At 35.4% G+C, this 21,048-nt stretch overlaps 1 protein-coding gene across 7 annotated transcripts in view; it reads left to right on the top strand.

Annotated features, from left to right (window-relative positions):
• The first annotated feature begins 6,039 nt into the window (after positions 1-6,039).
• The window catches only part of Cdk12 (Cyclin-dependent kinase 12), a 155,328-nt gene continuing 140,319 nt past the window's right edge, over positions 6,040-21,048 (top strand). For 2 of the 7 annotated variants that reach the window (XM_069824529.1, XM_069824558.1), the window contains exons 1-2: positions 6,041-6,342; positions 7,056-8,991. In XM_069824529.1, the coding sequence (XP_069680630.1) occupies positions 7,064-8,991 (1,928 nt within the window). In that variant the 5' untranslated portion in view covers positions 6,041-6,342; positions 7,056-7,063. Of the gene's footprint in view, positions 6,343-6,441; positions 6,601-7,055; positions 8,992-21,048 lie in introns of those variants that run through there. The other 5 variants (XM_069824567.1, XM_069824546.1, XM_069824538.1 and 2 more) reach the window with 5 other exon arrangements.

The following is a 21,048-nucleotide window of genomic DNA, read 5'->3' on the forward strand; positions in this document are numbered from 1 at the left end:
AAGAAAATTAGGTAGTGCATTGAAGACTGTAATACATGAATAGTGAACTCCTTTTTTATAACAGCTTAGATTAATAGGGTGTAGATGAAGATCTGATTTATGTTTTGTATTAAAATTATTGAATGTCTTGATTAGTACTAAATATATCTCGGTTTTTTAATATAAAACGTAATTAGGGAAAGAATGTACTCACAAGGTAAGATCAATACTTTTACATGATGTCCTTTTATGCACATCAGCTATTATTCTTATAGCTTTCTTTTGTAAAACAAAAATGTGTTTAACTTCAGACGAGTTGCCCCCAAAATATTAATCCATATTTCATTTCAGAATGAAAGTATGTTTATATCACCAATAGAAGGTAAGGATCTTAATGCATAACAGGCAGAGCTCAATTTAAGAGTAATACATTATATGCGTGTTTTCAAGTTCAAGTGATTATCTAACTCTAAATCAAGAAACTTTGTGCTTATAGATTCTTTGAGATGAGTTCCATTTAATCCAATACTGTAGGAAACCTGAGCAGGTATTGTGTGTATTTTTGATTACACTGGTTTTATCAACATTAAGTGCTAGTTTATTTGCATGGAATCATTCATTCATTAGATTCAACACTGTCTTAGAAGTGTTTATAAAATTATCATATTATTTGCTTGAAATAATCACACTTGTATCATCTGCAAATAAAATTACATGGGATAAATTGTTTATGGTTAAGGCTAAATCATTTATAAACTATAAACAACAATGGACCTAAAATTTACCCATGGGGAACTCCATGTTTAATATTTCTAAATTCTGAATAAATAAATTTGTGACTATTTAGTATATTTATTTCTACTTTTTGTTTTCTGGTTGATAAGTAAGATGTAAATCAACCTAACATCTCATCTTTAGTACCGGTACCATAAAACTTTAATTTTTTTACTAATATATTTTGACCACAATGAAATGCTTCAGCCAAGTCACAAAAAAATCCCACCAATAATTTCAAATTTAAAGAATTTAGTACATCATCCACCAACCTAAAGCAGCATTCTCTGTCGATTTTTGTTTTCTAAATCCAAACTGCTCTAAAACTAATATATTGTTGAACTCCAGATAATGATGATATAATCTACTATACATAACTTTCTCAAACACTTTTGAGAATGTTGTTAATAATGATATGGTTCTATAATTAGCAACAGTACATTTATCTCCCCTTTATATATTGGTTTTACTATTGGGGTCATTCCATACAACATTTTAAAATTTGTAACGTCAAGTTCTGGATTTTTCAATATTCTAGTAAATGAATGTCATAATAATAAATAGTTAAATGGTCTAATATCAACTTCATCTCACCAATGGTTGAAAAGTAATGAAGAGTGAAATATTCGGGGAGTTGATATGTAGACTATTGTTAAAAATATTATTAAAATGACATGCTTCATTGTATCAACGTAAAAATTTTGCCAATACAATGATAACTCTATATATTTAAACTTACTTCTGAGTTATTATGGATTTTTACTTCCAGCATGTATTTAAACTTACAGTAAAAGAAAGAAATGTTAATATTTTAAAATCGAATATTTTTTTTTACCATGCTCTATTTTTTACAGTGAGATAAACAATTTCTTAATCTATTACAAAAATTTTATGATGGGATCTCTAATACTTTGGGAAATATTAAATAAACTAGAATTGCAAATGTTGCCATTAAGGATCAAAGTCACGTGCAGTGTATTATGTCACGTGCTCATACCAGACATCTACAGGCGCGCTTAGCGATCGATATGGCAAATGCTAGATGTTGCGACATCCGCTCAACTGTACGCTAATAGATTTCACGTGAGAGTTTGTTTTTTGTTTTCTGTTAAAATCTCAGCGCAACTTTTCCCCTTCAGTTTAGAGGCTGATTTTGTTCTGTTCTGTTATTGTACATAACTTTATCCCTTCAGTTTAGATGGCGATTTTGATCTGTTCTGTCATTGTAAGTTGAAAGTGTTCAATATGCCTAAATTAAAGACGAAAAGTTGGCGTCATCTGTGGTGTTGCAACACTTTCGGACTTTAAAAACATTCATCACAAGTCTGTAAAAGAAAAGTGACAATTAGCATGTGTAAAAAGATCCCGCATTTTGTGGTAGGTGATGCTATTTGAGAACGCATTTTTCCATAAGATTTCAAAAATTGAAATAATTAGTGAAGTTGCTGGGACTGAAAGTAAGGTCAACAAATCAACAAACGAAAAAGAATGTTTACAAACAGAGGCGGGAAATTCAACGAGTGAAGAAGCATACGCTCCTGAACGTAAGGAACTATAAATGTATCTATGAGAAATCTATCAGAAATATTCACGTCATTGTTACAGAGAAATTTAGTAGAAATTTAATACAAGGAATGGACGACAACTGACAGGGCCAATATGATTTTAGTGAAAAGTGATTGTGTAAATTTCATTAATAACTTCATTGGTTGGCTTAAAAAATTCAAGATACTGTATATAACTTCTTTGCAAAGTCCCAAGCAAATTATTTAAAGTAGCTGAAAAATGAAATAAAGCCCGGTGAGTTCATTATCATTGGTGATTTTTCAGAGAATTACAGTTTCATTATTCAGGATGCTACACAAGGTCATCAGTGGAGTACTTCTTAAGCAACAATACACCCATTCACAGTACATTACAGAAATTCAGTTGGTGGTAATTTAGAGAACCTTTGTTTTTCAGTAATTTCGGAATGCTTACTTCACGATAGTGCAACAGTTCATGTTTTTTAAAGGAAAATGATAGAACATCTGAAACAAACACATACCGAAATACCTAAAATATATGATTTCAGTGATGGAGCAGCTAGCGAATACAAGAACGAAAAAAATCCGTTAATCTACTCAATCATGAACATGATTTTCAAATACCTGCAGAGTGGCATTTCTTTGGAACTAGTCACGGTAAAGGGCCCAGTGACAGTGTAAGGGGTACAATCAAGCGAATCGCTGCAAAAGCCAGGAACTCTAATTTCATCTCCTAAAGGACTGTATGATTGGTCAAAATGCAATATACAGGGAATTATTGTGTCTTTCACATCCATTGAAAAACCTGAAGAAGTAGTTACAAAATCTAAATCCTCAAAGATTTGCTGGCCTTAAGACTGTTCCTGGAACAAGAAGTGTTCACTGTGTGGTTCCAGTTAATGGAAAGTTAACAATAAAACCCTATTCTGATTCATCAGAAGTACCAAAACTAGTTGAAATCAGACGTGTGACGCACACCGGTCATCAATGCGGAAACGCTTCTCGCAGTGACCAGCAGTAGTGATGGCACATGGCGCAGCGGCATAGATCACCCTTTACACGGCGAGTTGTTTTAATTTATTACTTCCTTATTTTTGAAGATCCCATTATGAAAATTTGACAACCTAATGAAAATGCTCAGTAAATTGTCATTTATTTTTTTCATGCGAATTGAAATATTCGATTTTATGCAATGGCGTTTTTTAAAATATGTTTTTGAATTTTTCAAACACAGTTTTCAGAGCTGCATTGAACTATAGTATCTTAATAACCTATTTTGTAAGCTATCTAACGCTATCTTAAAGAAATTTTTTATAATTATTCTTATGGTCAGAAAGCAAATTTAAAACAGAGCTATGTGCTCAAATAAAAATATTTTAACTGCCCGTTACTTAAACGGTAGCTGTCACAAACATAATTTTGTACATGATTAATATATACGACATAAATAGTTGAATGTACAATTTTTAACAAATTTGGAGATATGAATGTTTTTCGTCATACTGTTTTGCATGGAATTACCCATTGAATATTTCAATATTTCTGAAAAATTGCCACATTGCATTGACAAATTGCATAAACTGCTTAACAGAAGGGATATCATTTCAGAACATGCTTTCCGAACTTTACTTGGGATTTCATCATATCCAGAGGGTATGATTTCTGCTGTGATAGTGGGAATAAATTTGAGACCTAGAAATTCAGTGTTAAATGCAGCTGTGAAGTGACCAATTGGGAATTGCAGCATATTCTGCACAATCTTGAATGTTTAAGTTCTCAATAATATTTATATAGAAATCGTTAAAATGATTCACAATTGATTTTGGGTTCTTTAATTTACAATAATTGATTTTAATATAAGTAATATTTCCATTCTTTGAATATCGAATAGTTTCATTTTTAATAATATCCCAAATACTTTTAATATTATTATCTGAATTTTGTATTCTTTCATTCGGATACATTCTCTTTTCATCTTTTACAACGTTTGACAAAATTTTACAGTAATTCTTACAGTAGTTAAGAATCATCTACTCGTTAAATATAGATTCCTTTTTTGTAATAACCTGTTGTTGGACGAACAAAATTTGCATTTTCAACAAGATGGAGCTCCCCCACAGTTTGCAGTACCTGTGCGACAATGGCTGGATAGAAGATTTCCTAGGAAATGGATTGGTACCCGTAGAAGAGATGCTGTAGAAAATGGCTGGCGACATTTCCAGACCTGACCCCACTTGACTTCTTCCTATGGGGTCATTTGAAATCAGTTGCTCATACTCCTCTGCCTGAGAATATTCAAGACCTGAACAATAGAATAACCCAAGAATGTAATCGGATTAGTAAGGACACATACCAAAATGTTCACGAGGAGTTCCAAAATATACCGTATTACTGTTTAACCAACAATAGAGCACATTTTGAACATTTGATTTAATGCAAAATGAATACTTGTCAGGTTGTCAAGCAAAAAATGTGAAATAAATGAATGAGGTGTATAAACAAATTGAATGCTCTTTCATATTTAAGTATAAAAATATAGGGGTGTCACTTGAAATTTTAAAGTGGGGTTGGCTAGGGGATGGAAGGTGAAATCTAAAATGGAATTAAGCTTGGTTTCAGACTTCCCCCTCAACATCTAAATTGACGTGTTTTTTTGTTTAAATAATTATGACTGTACTACTTCCAGTTTATATTCTGGTTGGGAAACTTGATGTATAATTAAGATTATAAGTTTCAAGAAAGCAATTCAGTTTGCTTTTACATAAACTTTCTGATAGATAATTATTTTTATGTCACCACAAATAACAAATTCGGTGGGCAGTTAGTGAAGCGTTTTCAATAATGAATCTAAGTTAGTTATAATTTTTTTTATAATCTCCGATTGGCGTTCTATAAACACATAAGATAATTAAATTTGACATCTCACGACGAACTTGTATTCCACAGATTTTAATATCTTGTTCAAGATAAAAATCAAATATATCAATTTTACTAAATAGATACTCTCTGATAAAAATACACGCACCCCCTTTTTGAAGACATGTCTATAGAGATGAGAACCTAATAAATATCCATATAAAGACAGTTGTAATATTTTCTGTTGTTTCATATGATGTTTACATAATATCTGAGGGTTATAATTTTGAGATGCTAAAGAAGAAATTCATGTTTTTTTATTTAATCCTCTAATATTTTGATGAAAAATAGTGAAGTTACTGTATTTAGAATATTCGTTATGACAGTTTTCTTCTGGGGGTGCGATCTCAAATGTCCTGTTATGTTTTTATTTTACAAGCATTGCGAAATTGGAAGGAAATGCAATAGTTTGAATCACCCGCTCAGAGCTATCATCAAGTGAGAAAATTTGTAAGCTCGAGAGGAGATACTTTTTGGAATTAATTATGATGATATAACATGACTATATTTTAAATAACGCCTTTAATAGGATAAGTAGACGTGATCCGCGAAATCTAACATCAGACAAATTCATTGAATCTTGGAAATGAATCAAACTTCATGAAAGGTGCAATTTCTCACCATCGCTGGAATAATATTATCTATGGTATGATGTGTTAAACAGGTTGTTCAACTTCAGATTTATGGAAAAGTTAATTTATCACAAAGAATGTCATGGGCACTCCTTATAAAGTATTTATTTTTAATCTAAAGATTAAAATTTAAACATCATATTTAAGACTTATTGTTTTAACGTTTGTTTGTTCTCGTGTATAAACCTGGAATGACCAAGCTTATTCGATGTCTATTGGCAACACTAGAGACGTCACCAAATGGTCGAAGCCTAATTTTCCACTAGTAATGTTGTAGAAATGAACGGAAATATATCCGCTTAAATCCAATGAAATCTCTTACATCGAAGTAAAGAACTATTAAAATACCATTCTACAATACCCGAGCAGCTTTTATTTCTTTAAAACACAATAAAGAACCTGATACAGAATACAACTATTAGATTGGAATGAAGACTAGCATATATTTCGGAAGTCCTCCACGAAGGACGTTCGATTATTTATTTTCTGGCTGAATACAAGTACCCATCATTTTGGTGAGTACATTTTGATAAAGCATATGTTATATTTGCATGGATTATTATTTTGTGCTGTGAGTGTTCGCAATTTCTAAAATAGCTTTTTATGCCTATAAACGAACGGCAGGGAAGCAAAATGGCGGACGGGTAGTGGCAGTGATAATTTGGAAAGTATGTGATGTTATTGTGTTTGTGTATGTACGTTCAAAGTGAAGTGAAAACTGTTCAAGAAATCCATAAGTACGCGTAATTTAAGTGTGAAGTAATAGTTTGAAGGTAATGTAACAATACTATTATGAAACATAAGTTAGGTTATGGCTTTTATGTGCGTTGTAACTTAGAAGTGCATTGGGAGATGAAATGCATATATATATATATATATATATATATATATATATAGTTATTCTATATTTATCATGTAAAGGGTCAAAATTTACTCGTGAACGAAGGTGATTGCAGTTAGCACATTGGCATAAAGTACCGGTAATGACTTCTCTTTCAATAGTCAGTACTACAGAAGTTGTATTTCAAATAAGGAAAATTAGTAGTGACTTGGTGTATTTAGGGAGTTATTGTGTATATTTAAATATAGAATTGATAGGCAATCGGGTAGCTATGCAGTAATATACTTTATACTCATCTGTACATGTGTTTGTTAGCAGTGATGCATGACTGTGTTTTTCACTTTGTGGAGTTATTTTTCCAAACAACCCAGCACCTATATTTTTCAGTAGGTGATATGCCAAGTGGCCGTGATGTGGAGCGTAATGGAAGGATCAGTGAACATCGTCGTCGATCAAGCAACACTCAGAGATCGGATGCATCAGGAAGTGACCTAGATGGTGGTGTTCAGTCAAGTATGGATTTGGAATCTGGTAGAAATAGACATAGTAGACACCATAGTGGAAATCATGGCAGAACATCAGGGATTAATAAAAAAAGTAGGAAAAAGCGGAGGTCGAGAGAATGCAGTTCCAGTGGTGCAGACAATCCAGTTGTTTCCGTAGCATCGTCAGTGATAAAGCCTTTAGTCGAATATTCTGATGTGAGTTCCGAGGATCTCTCTGGTCCGGAAGCAGGTGAGATTCAGAGTGATGAGAGTACACGAATTAGTTTAAGTGAAGGTGAAGTGAGCCCAGCTTCTCCCCATTCAGGACTCCATCATGGCTCTAGCAGTCGGAGTCAACATAAACATGGTAGAGTGTCACAAAGTGGTGCTAGTAGTAAATTAGTGGACTCTGATGTCGATAGAGGAAAAGGGTACAGACATCATAGTGACAGGAAATCACTTTCGTCGCATTCTCGTGTCGTGTCTTCCCCTCCGCCAAGAAGCAGTGAAAGCAGACGGGGTCACAGTGGACGGCATGCTGTGTCTCCATCGTTAATAATTCGATCGCCTACTCCACCAGTTTCTGTGCCAAAAAGTGGTAAACGTAAGGAACGGAGAACGTCAATTTCATCGGTTACTTCGCGAGGTAGTGAACTGAGGCATAGAAAACATCATGATCGTTCACCTTCCCCCGAAAAACATCATGGTGACAGAAGCATTTCACCTGTAGCTCTGGACATTTATAGAAAAATGAAGGATGGCCACACTTCTGGCAGTCGACACCGATCCAGCTCAATGAAGAAAAAGGAAAAGAAACATAAACGTGACCGAGAGAGAAAGATTAAACCACCTCACAGGTCAAGTAGAAGTCCAAGTAGTAGCAGACGGAGAAAAAAGAAATCTAGACATCATTCAAGAAGTTCTTCTCCGGGTGGTTTGGGAGATGACAATGCTGGTGGTTTAACTCAATCTGAGGAAGACGATGCGAGTTTAGTTGCATCAGGAGAAGAACTGGTGGATGGTAGTCATCTTGATGCATGGCATCGTCCCACTTCTCCTGATGAAATAGCGTTACCATCCACCACACCACAATCTGCTTCTCCTCGTGAAAATATAAAAAATAACACAGTGACTTCTCCAGACTCTTTGCCATTCATTAGTGAAAGAGTTACGCCACCGCGTGAAACAAGTGATATGGATATTGAATCTTCTGAACCAGAAGAAAGTGTTTCTCCCCGAGCAAGAACTCCATTGGTTCCTGTTCCGATTAGGTCTTCAAGGACAAGGGGTGGTAGTACTCCAGTGTCATCTCCCCATACTCCACCATTACCCCCAAAAGCATACGAGAAGTTGAACTCATCGAAGCTGGCTGCTGTGGAGGCGAGGTATAGTGGAAGGTGTTCTGCTAGCCCTACAGATAGGAGATCTCCTAGTTTACCTCCAAGACGAACACCAACATTTAGCCCTATCCCAATGCGATCCCATGGCATTTTGGAGGAAGATGATATGTTGCGGTGGAAACCTCCACCTATTTCACCAGGTCCCAGATCTCCTCTTCCTCGTCATCCATCTCCAGTCCACGTATCATCTAGACGCAGTGCTAATTCACCGTCCCGTAAAAGAAGGAAGAGCAGCAGAAGTGAAAAGGACAGATTGAGAAGTCACAGAAGAGATAAGGAACGAGACAGAGAACGGGAGAGAGAAAGAGAGAGGGAACGTGAACGAGAAAGAGAAAGGGAACGTGAACGAGAGAGAGAACGAGAGAGGGAACGTGACAGAGGCCATAAATCCAGTCGAATACGTAGGAGCAGTCGTTCAAGAAGCCGCTCTCCAGTGAGGTAAGTAATGCACTTATTTGGGAGGAATGTTGTTTGGAAACAGGTGTAATGGAGTTGGTCTATATCTTTAAACTACGTGAACTAACTCATTTAGGTAAAATCGTACTTTAGCAGGCTACAAATAGTTATGGCTGCTGGCAAACTGCTTTGGTGTTGTATTATTGGTCCAGGGAAAAACACTTGCGTTTTGCCAACAGCCATAATTATTTGTACCAGAGGGGGATTTTACCTTCATTTCTTTTGTATTTTTTAAAAAGATCTGTCGTTAAAATGTCTATCACTTTGCACATGATTTCTGATAGATGGTTTTGTGTTGTGAAACTGCACATTGATTTCATCGCTTACGGGAATTTATTTTCGATGATCTTCTTTTGCATTTTATATAGCTTAACTACAGTAAAACTTGTGCAAGGCGGTACGTGAATAAAGACAGAATCTGGACAATGTGAAAAAATTATCTAATCCCAGCAAATAGAATAAGCATGAAGTTACTGGTATAAATAGTCTATTCTGTATATCTATTGCAGAATCTGCTCAGAAAGCAGTAGTTTAGGACTTGATAATTCTCGAGAAGAACTGCACCAAAGGAGGAGGCACATCTCTCTCTCTCTCTCTCTCTCTCTCTCTCCTTACTTGTTACCAGTACAACTGACAAGAGAACCAGGATGCAATACTAGGTTTGTTACCAATACAACTCGCAAGAGGTCCATTTCCCTAGTATTGCATCCTGGTCCTCTTGCAAGTTGTACTGGTAACAAGTAAGAGGTAAGAGAGAGGGGGAGAGAGAGAGAGGGAGAGATATGTGCCTCTTCCTTTGGTGCATTCGTTCTGGACCTCTCATGTGTTATATTGGTATTTGGTAGAGGGGAAAGGGAGAAGTGTCTTCTTTAGTGTGGTTTTGGAAAATTATCTAGGACTTTACCATAAACTACTTGTATTATGCGGAAGAAAGATTAAAAAGTTATGTACAGTGAGAGAGATAATTTTGAGTGGGTGAAAATGTTTCAAGATCTGTAGCACAGTTTATAAGAGGCTATAATTTTAATTCCTTTCCAGCATAGATAAATTGTGTAATATTTAATTAAACAGAAAAACGAAGCGAATATCTCGTCATTACATGAACCAAAACTTCCTGCTCAGAGCATGCGCAGTATGGCATTTTTTGTCTTAGAAAATACTCGAGTTGCTCAGCTATTATGTCCATTGTACCCATTATATTTTTGTACATCGTATCATTATTGTTTGTTCTGAGAATTACTGGTAATGTCGATCAGTGAGTCATTGTCCTGTAACTTCATACCACAAAAAAACAACCCCTTTGTTGTATCGAGAGATGGCCAATTAGGTAAATTGTCATTCATATTCTTTCCAACAATGATGCTAGCCATGACTTTGAGGGGTTTTCTCAGAAAATCGTAAAAGAGATTTGGGAAAAAGGTAGGTAAACAACAAATTGCTGTTTCATTATGCATCAGAATCTCATTGCATTAATGCCTGATGGTTATAGGGACAGAGTTGGAGAGGGAGAGAATAAAGTTTCCATTTTGTGAAAAAAGTTATTGGTCCAAACTATATAGTATGCCCCAACTAGAACATTTTAAATGTATAAATAATAGGTTAGTGAAATGTAGTGTAACAATAATGCAGTCCACCATTGTGGAGTAATGGTTAGCATGTCTGACTGTGCAACAAGCAGTCCTGGGCCCAAATACTGGTTGGACAAGTTACCTGGTTGAGGTTTTTTTTCGGTGTTTTCCCTCAATTCATTGAGAGCAATTGGTGGGTAACTTTCAGTGCTGGACTCTGGACTCATTTCGCTGGCACTATCCCTTCATCATTTCACTCAAATGCTAAATAACCATAGCAGTTGTTAAAGCATTATAAAATAACCCAAATAAAAACAGTAATTCATTGCACTGTAGTAATAATGTAGAACATAATAATAATAATAATAATAATAGTGTGCAGCATAAGTCGCTATGCAAATTAATATGCTGACAAATTTCTAAGCTTTAAGTTGCTACCCTGCTATGCAAAATATGCTTTTATATGGCCTGATCAGGCAACTTTCAAGTTAAGCGGAAGGATAAATGGAAAATTGCATGTACTGATCTGTCCAGAATACTCATGCAGTAATTCAAGCTGAATTGAATGTTCCTGGTTTCTCAATCTTGGCAGGCATATGCAGTGCTAATGTGATTGGCCTGTATTTTTTGACAATACTGTGAAAGCTGAAAATTATAGGTATATGTTGCATGACATGATTATTGATCGAAACAATAATCCAGTTTTTGAAAACCTGAGACACCAACTCATTTGGAAACAGGACAGCTATCCAGTCCACTATGGATTAGTTGTACACAAATATGCAAATCAGGTGACCAAACATTTTTTAAAATGTACTGTGAAGTCACAAAGTGGGTGTACCCCCATGTATTCTTATTTCACTTACTTTGTGAATGTTGCTACCCCCTTGTTTATGTTGGTACCATGCTGCCATAGTAACTGTGCAGTTATAAACAAACATGGCTGACTAGAGTCTGTTTATCATCGAACAAAGATTAGTGACACAGTTTGGCTTCATGAAAGATGGCATACCGGTGACACCGTGAAAACAGTGAAGATGAAATTTCGTGACTGCTTTCGTGTGGAACTGCCAATGTAAGCAACAGTGTTGGGGTGGGAAAAATGTGTATTCGCAACACTTTGCATTGCAAGTGCGCCGATACCTGAATACAGCCTTTCCCAACCAGTGGATTGGAAGAGGATTTGCAGATGATCAAGCTCCTTTTGCCAGGCCTCCACGAAGTCCTGATCTCACAACACATTGATAATGCTCTCTGGGTGTTCATCAAGGACAAAGTGCGAAATCACCACTATAACACAACGACACAATTACGAGCAGCTGTGGAAGATGCCTTCAATGAAGTGACCTTTGATTGTCCCTGCAAAACATCTCCCAGGACATGGCTCAAAATTCAGCTGTGCTATGAAAATGAAGGTCTTCATACCGATGTCCTGGATAGTTTAACTATCAGATACATGTTCATATCAATCAATCAACCATAACCATTGTAATGTCTCATAATACATGGGGGGGGGGGGGGTACGTCCACTTTGTGACCTCTATGTATAAAGAATAATGATGAACACTTTCAGCAGTTTGATTATCCATCTCAGTGTAAATTGTATTATTATTATTATTATTATTATTATTATTATTATTATTATTATATGCATGTAAGTTAGATTACCTCAGTCATCTGGATTAGCCTGGTGTAACGAGCCAACAAAATAGACTACTTCTCTGGCAGTGGCGGCTCGTGGGTACTGAATTCAGGGGGGCTGCATATAAAAATAAACCATGCAAATTATCTTATTTAAAGATTAGTTCCATGCACCTTGTCTTGTAGGTTGCGGACTTTTGAATCATCTTATTAAAATCCGCTATGTCGTTTAACATAGTCTTTACAATGGAAAACATAGCTAATGCGGTCAGTCTCTCTTCTCTCATCGTATTTCTAAGATAGGATTTCACTCTTTTCAAACACGAAAAGCAACGTTCTGGTTCGGAAATTGTCATTGGTATGGTGATAGCTATGCGTAGTAGTTTCACAACTTCTGAAAATGAGGCCTGCAAGTTCTCAGATAGAAGAAACTGCAAGAGCATGACTGCGCCACTGATATTTCTGAATTCTTGTCTCTGATACAACACAGTGAGTTCCGTTTTTAGTTTGTCTTTATCGAACATTAAGAAAAGCTTCACACATACATTTAGGTCATTTTCAGGGAATGAGCTTTTGTAGCATTCAAATTTTTCTTGACACAGAAGAGAAGATAATATCAGATGATCTATGAATTGGAATCGGGTGTTAGCTTGTGTGATAATGAGGTCACACACTTCCTTAGTTGCCGCAACCCTTGTCTGAATCCCTTCGACCTTACGACGCTTTTTAGAGTTTTCATTTTCACAGATCTCGCTGCTCAACTGTTCACTGTTCCGTATTATCAGTATGGCATTAGCAAAGCTTGATATGCGGAGTTGGCCTCGGTAGCATAGTCGCTGTGGGTTCGATCCCGGCCCAGGTCAATGGCATTTAAGTGTGTTTAAATGAGAAAGGCTCATGTCAGTAGATTTACTGACATTTCAAAGAATCCTGCGAGACAAGATTCCGGGACACCAGCGACGCTGCAGTTGCGAGTGTCGTTAAATAAACCACAATTCAATTTTTTATATGCAGATTTGGACCTTAAAAATATCTAACTGGCGATGTTGTAGTTGGTTTTATAATATATCTACATAATACATCAATAAATAAAAAAATCTGAGCCAGAAATTGAATTCAGGATCTTCAAGAGCACGCACCAGGGCGCTTGCCTCATTTATTGTGATGTTGTTAGATGTTTCGGATTCCATTATGGTTTGAAAACATTCTAGCAATGGCTCCTTCTTCTCATGAACAACATTTACTGTTCTTATTTTAAAACTCCATCTTGTTGCCCCAGCTGATGGAATTGTCTTTAAAACACATTAATCTAATACAGACTGAGTGGAGATCAAGAGAAGAAAGCAGGGATACTGGATAAATCAGCAAAAAATATGCCAACCTTTCTATTTTGTTTAGCGGCTCTTTCCGTTATGAGATTAACTGATTGGCACTTAATTTCACATTTCTCCTGAACTGTTAAGGTTCTGAAGTGAACAGACTGTAAATATTGTACAGAATTAAACATTGTTACACTTCTTACACTCACAACATTAAAGAAAATGTATTTAAAACTGCGCGCTACTGACAAGCTGCTGCAAATTTTGCAGCGCCTGGTGACTCTGGATTCACAGCCAGGGGCAGCAGGGGGAGGGGTAAAACTAACGCGCAAAGCATCAGAGAAGAGACTGGCAGCTCCAGGGGAGGAAGTGGCTTCACCCATAGTCCTTGTCTCTGGCTTCGCTCTGGCAGCACCAGAGGAGGAAGTGACTTCACTAACGATTGCGTGCACGTCAATGGAGCGAGATTTAAAAAAATTCGAGCCGCTAAATGGAGACTTTGTAATAAATGTATTTCACAACATAAAATGAGACAATAGTCACAAATGTCTGGGGGTGCTGCAGCTCCGCAGCCCCTCTTCGAAAGCCGCCCTTGTTCTCTGGTCTTATCCTGATGATGGAACCTGTATGTAGTTTCGAAATGTTGGAAATGTCAAGTTCTAGGACACAGTGGATTACCTAAAAGCCTAATTCTAATCACTTGAAAGCCTAAAAACTCTTGTAACAAGTTTGAAAGTTTGAAATGTGACAAATATTGTAAACTACTAATATTTGTTAAATAAATAAGCACAGACGGATCCTGACAAAACTCCTATTGTTCTTGTAACAAGACTAGGCCTAATTTGAAATTCAAGAGATTGGGAAAAAGTAGAACTTAACAAATGTTTTAGGATGGGATCCTCGTTTGTTGTCACAAATCATTTAAAATCGAAGCAAGATGAGCATGAGTCACTCTTTGTAATAAAGAATTACCTGCTTTTCACAGTTATAAATATCGATACTTGTTCAAGAGGAATTGTTGATACATTTTCACTCGAATGCTTTTCTTATGATTGTTGCTGGACTTACAACCTAGGCCTAGTGAGAATCTTATTCTGAATTACACAATACATTTTCAGTTATAATTATCTATTTTCATAAATATCATAATATTAGGTGTGGATATAAATAGCTATGTCAAGGAAATTTCTACAAAATTAATTACAGATATTTATTTAAAACATATAATTTATAAAAAAAAATGCTGAGATCTTGTTCTTGTTTCCAAAAATTTTTACAGCCTTTTTGCATCTTTCTCCTTAGATTTTGACAGCCCGTTTTCTTGCTTTACGAGAAAAAGAATCAGGATGCTGGCTTCAAGCCTTACCTGCTTTCAACATCGACACCTTAATGGATAATACACCCTTTAAGATTGCTATTGCCTTAAGGCTTGGTGTTAAAATTTGTTTTCCACACAAATGTCTTTGTGGTGCAGATGTCGGATTCTTCTGGCCTCCATGGATTAAGTTGCCTAAAAAATTCTGGACGATTTTCCAGACACGTCATGATTAGCGACATCATTAAAAAGGCCCTAATTTCCGCTGGTTTTCCTACCATTCTAGAACCCAATGGCATAAATCGTTCCGATGGCAAACGTCCAGATGGCTTAACTTTAACACTATGGTCCAAAAGCAAATCACTTTTATGGGTTCTTGGTCATATTCGGATTACTACTGAGTCACATTTGGTTATATGATAAAGACATTTTAAAACTCTCATTTCGAAGAGAAAAATATGAATTGAATTATTTTATAACGGAAAAATGCTGTATATACATTGACAAATATGCACCAATTGTGCAATTTTTACTGCCCAAGGATCCTATAAGTAGCCTAAGTTTACAGTCTGTGAAGCATCTGAGTAAAAACAAATACCAAAGGAGCTGGCCAGGCCTTGGTTGTCCACTTGTGGCTATATATGGACGGCTTGTGGGTGATTGTAGTTCAATCTTGAAGGATTAACTTCTAATCAATGTTATGAAGTGGGTTTGAAACTCACCAATTGATAAGCATGATTAACTGCACCTGGAGCAAACTATGGTTGAGATGGGATGGTACCGTAGAACAGTGAAGGCTTTGGATTAGAACAGGGTTCTGCAAGGAACATTTTGCTATTTCTTCCAATTTCATTACTCTCTTACAATATAAATTAGAATTAATAAAAACCAAAGTGTCTGAAATCTTTTGGTCGGCAGTGTACGGTGTAACATTTTTCAGTTTTGTGTAGGTAGACCTATTGTTTAAGCAGGACCAAAATGGTGAGATTATGCACCAGATTACGTAGAGTGCAAAGGCAGATTTAATAATCCCAAAATATATTGTAAAGTACTGAACTTCCAGATGCCTACCTAACAGAAAGTTGATGTTTCCTTCATGTACTTTGGATCAGCAGTATCTCAGTAGTTTTATTGACAACTGGTTACAATAGTTCTGGTGAGAAATGATGGTAAATAGTTAAAATGATATAGAATGAACTATTAACACAAAATGGAGAACATAATTTGATGGATGTTGAAATTCTTTTTGCATTTGTTTATACCAGTATTAGCATAATGGTATTACATAAGAAATACCTTATATTACAGTAGCCTTTATAATTGTTATTGGTACAGGATGGTATTTATTTCAGTACCCCAGGATTTGATGCAAGTTCACTAAAATATTGTACTTCACAAGTTAGTATTTGCTTTTACTGCTAACTTGGCTTGTAGGCCTGTTGCTACCACAGTAAACTTATACTTTTTTTCAAACAGTATTTAATTCATGGGGAAACCATTCTTTCAATTGATGCATTGCTGCCAGATAAGCATAATAGACATTCAACAATCTTCTTCATGTTGTCATGTGACAATTTATTTTCTTTCAGATTTACATAAGGCCGGTAGCTCAGTTGGTAGAGCAGCTGGCTACGGACTGAAAGGTCCGGGGTTCGATCCCAGGTGGTGACAGGATTTTTTCTCGTTGCCAAACTTTCAGAACGGCCCCGAGGTTCACTCAGCCTCCTATAAATTTGAGTACCGGGTCTTTCCTGGGGGTAAAAGGCGGTCAGAGCGTGGTGCCGACCACACCACCTCATTCTAGTGCCGAGGTCATAGAAAGCATGGGGCTCTACCTCCATGCCCCCCAAGTGCCTTCATGGCATGTTACGGGGATACCTTTTTACCTTTATCTTTTTACATAAGCTTCAGACTATTTCTTAGTGGGAGAGTTAGAACTGAACCATTCACTTTCTTTTTGTGGCAGATAACTATGTAAGTAAGTACATTCATGAACAAATTTCGTTGAGATTGACATTTAAATTAGGTGTTCTGTGGATACCAGATCAATTTGCTTTTTCAAAATTTTCTCTAACAGACACCGTCTCCAGGTTCCTTATACCCTCATTTTTATTCAATGTCTCTAAGTTAATTTGTAAGTCAAGGTGCAGTAATGTAATTTTAACTTGCTATGATTCTTCAAAACTATTCTTGCTTTTTCAAAAACATATTTCAGTGATGGAGAGACCAAATTAATTTTGATTGTACAATATTGATAGAACATGAGATTTGTCACCGACTCATAATCAGAAAATCAAATAAAGTAAAACCTCGTTAACATGCTCCTACTTATAACGCTATCCCGTTCATTAAGTCTTTTCATATGGACCGTGGGCATTTCATATATAATTCTGTATAATTTTACCCTCTTATAATGCTTCCAAATCCTGCCTGTAACACTTTCTTCGGATTGGAGGTGAGTAAAAAATTCTGTATAAATTGCGAGGCCTATGTTTTAAAAGCATGGTGAAGAAATAAGTTGCTGTGACAGTACTGAAGATCATTGCTCCATGAGTACAAGAAAGAAATTTCACCTTTCACCTTTTACCTGAAAAAACTTAAAGGCAGCACTGCTGCAAGTTGTATTTACCAGTACTTTCCTTTGATGAAAAGATTTTAAAACTCAAAAGTCTCCCTCTCAATACATTTATGTAAAATTTAGTCATCCTTTGAATTCTAAGGAGCATGTAATAACTTTGATAGTGCAAAATGGCAAAGCAAAAATCTCTGTTTATAAGTGAAAAATTACATTAGTGTTGCTCCTTGCGGTGCATCAAGTGACATTATCTGTAGTTACTTGAACCACGTAGAAAATGTTATTGTTCACAATAGCAGTACAAACACACAGCAAACAACAATATAATATATTTCCTATGAAGTGGTGCCTAAATTGTTTTCCCCATTTCATAAATCATTTCCCATCTATAGCATTGTCCCACGTATAACGCTTTAAGGCCACAGTCCCTTGATGAGCATATTAATGGGGTTATAATGTAATTTATTCTTTAGACGTTAATGTAACATTTATAAATAAAATGAAATTTAAATTTATATCACCCAATTGCATGGGTCGAAGTGTGGTGCAAGGAGTTATTAATCAAATCATACCGACAGCATTGATTGAAAGTTAGTTTTTTTTTTTTTAAGTAGGTTATTTTACGACGCTATATCAACATCTAGGTTATTTAGCGTCTGAATGAGATGAAGGTGATGATGCCGGTGAAATCAGTCCGGGGTCCACCACCGAAAGTTACCCAGCATTTGCTCATATTGGGTTGAGGGAAAACCCCGGAAAAAACCTCAACCAGGTAACTTGCCCCGATCGGGAATCGAACCCGGGCCATTGAAAGTTAGTTCTGTAGAACTAGCTGTCTTTGAACGTGTTCATTATTGCCAATTATTTACAATTAGTACTTAGCCTATATTGAAACATAGACTATACAAGTTTTAAATTAAATTATTTTTAACAAATTGGAAACAGTCTGTAGTTAATTTTGGGGATTTTCCAGTGAAAATTAGGGACAAATTGACACCTTATTTCATATCCATCATTACTAGAGCCTGGATGTTTAGGCATTTGTAATACTTGGCAGGCAAAGCATGACAATTAAAAATCATGAAAAAAGACACTGTAAATTTAGAATAGTCACAAAAAGGCAGAGGAAAAAAGGCAATTAAAAACATTAAATTTAGGAAAAGGCATAATATATTTTGTCACTTGATTTGTATGATATTCATGCAACACTCATTGTTATTGGTTGCACCATACTGTAGTACAAGGTAAATGTTTAGATTTTCTGATGTTAAGTTCTGCCAGTAGAACAGTTTTCATTACAAAAAATTCGTTCTACATCAGCTGATGTAACTGAAGCATGTCTGAATAAAGCTAGTGTAGGTGGACTTATATCTACAACTGTAGCATTACCTTTCATTATTTAGCATTTTGTTTTATTCTGTGTAAGCAAGTATTTAGAAACAGTATAGTTTGCACTTTTCGTTAATGGTATTTGAGTGGTGGGATAAGATTTTAAGTGTACTGGTAATTTAGTTTGTATAATAAAATAAGTTCTGTAAAAGTTAGAACTGTGGATTAATCAGCATTGAACTCGCACTAAAATAGCAAATAAATGAAAAAACTCTCAATGCAAATTAAAAAAAAAAAAAAAAAAAAAAAAAAAAGAAAGAAAGAAAGAAAGAAAAGGTATTTATTCTTAAATAGCTAACAAGAGCTTAAATAGGCAAAGAAAAATTGGCCCTGTCACTCCTAAATACCTCGAAATGTACTTAAAACTATGTAACTTCGACATATGTATATCAATAAAAGACATTTTGCTAAAACATCCCGGCTCTAATCATTACAATTGCCATTTTTCGCACATCTTAAATTTTGCACTATAACAAAAGAAAATGGTTTGTACATGTGTACAAACAAGGAGTAATAAATTACACTGAACTAAGATTTTCGAATACAAAACCTTGCTATGCAGTGCTTCATCTAAAGTGCTTTTGGCCTCAGCCGATGCAGAAGCAATGTAGTGTTGTTAACTCACTAAATTCCACTTCATTGTATGTCATATATAGGTCCTTTCCTGGAACATAATACAAAAAGGAATCATGACCTTACAGCCAAGCAACAATTTATTACAAATAAGTATACATTGGCATAGTAATATAGGTCAGTATCATTCAGTGGAAGATATGTGAACTTTGTTGTGAACTTTCCATATAATGTTTGACATGAAACATACCAATATGTCTTAACATTTTTATAGATTATAAAAATTTCCACATGGAAAACTGTTTTCAATTAAAATTTTACCAGATAAAGCAACTTGATTAGAAAAAACAAGACTAGATTAGTTTCATTAGCTACATTAGTGGATGTCTCTTATGTTATGGACTGATATAACAGATATAACCTCTAAATGATGTGCATTGTTCTGATATAATAATAAGATCCCTCTGCATAGGCCTACCATATTGTTTACATATTTAGAAATTTTATCTATAAAGTTCGATATGCTTGGTTCTATGGTAACTCAAATTTCTGAAAGTGCTTTTTTATTTTTGCTACAAAGTTTTCATGTCTGAAGCATGTATTTTTAATGAGTTTTTAACTTTGTCGGTGAAAGTAATTAGGGAGAATTATGGAGTTAAACTTTGTCTCTAGCAATACGGTTTTGTTACAACTCATTCTTTATTTACTACTTTAATTTACTGTCACATTTACTCCATTAAGGAGAAGATGCAGGGGGATAGACAATGTTTAGCTTAAAAAATCAATCATTTGGTATTTTGGGGAAACAACATTACTGTTACTAAGTACTGTGTCAGAATTAGTACCTGGAAGAAACCTAAAACAATATACAGTAAAACCCTGTTAAAGATAAACATCTTCTCTAAGCGACCACATGAAAACCGCGTGTTCTGCAGGATTGCATATCAGATGGGAGACACTGTTCCTTATTTTCACGTATATGTTAGCATTTGTATTGAAATAGTCAACTATTGTAGATACATACATGCAGTTCAAAGAGATGATACATTGTATAGTACCACTAATAGTTGTTCACTTATTTCTTTCGAAAAGTCATGCATGGATGTTTTCCTCATATGTTAACAATCACATTTTTTTTACAAAATTCATGTGTAAATTTATACAATGCGAAATTTGGACAGAAGACACATTGGTTGTCTTATTACCCTTGTTGCTGTGAGGGCTTCTTTTAATATGCAAACTGGTTCATCATCCGTTTCCTTTTCTTCATCCCCTTCTTTCTTAACTGCAGCATGATGTTTTGAAGTCACTATTCTATTGTTTACTGACACGAAATGCTCAAAGTTAACAAACTGGAGATCGCAACCCTAGAGAGGTCTTGGTGCCATATCAAGGGTGTTGCGAAATGGAAAGAAGGGAGTGAGACACATTTTATGAGGAAAAATGTATACACATTAGAAACACATTTATTAAAAACTACGTCGAAAATATAATTTTTTTAAACATGTAATGTATGTCTCTCTTTTTCACTTAAAAGCTTGTCCGTATCCATGTGGATCCACATTAGAAAAACACAACTTCTGTTTAGTCGACTTGTTTGACAGCCATGTCAGAACTTAACTTAAATTTTCGAGTGTAAATTGTAGTTATAATGTTTCG

Source organism: Periplaneta americana, chromosome 1 (genome assembly GCF_040183065.1).
Source record: "Periplaneta americana isolate PAMFEO1 chromosome 1, P.americana_PAMFEO1_priV1, whole genome shotgun sequence".
In the NCBI taxonomy this organism is placed as follows: domain Eukaryota; kingdom Metazoa; phylum Arthropoda; class Insecta; order Blattodea; family Blattidae; genus Periplaneta; species Periplaneta americana.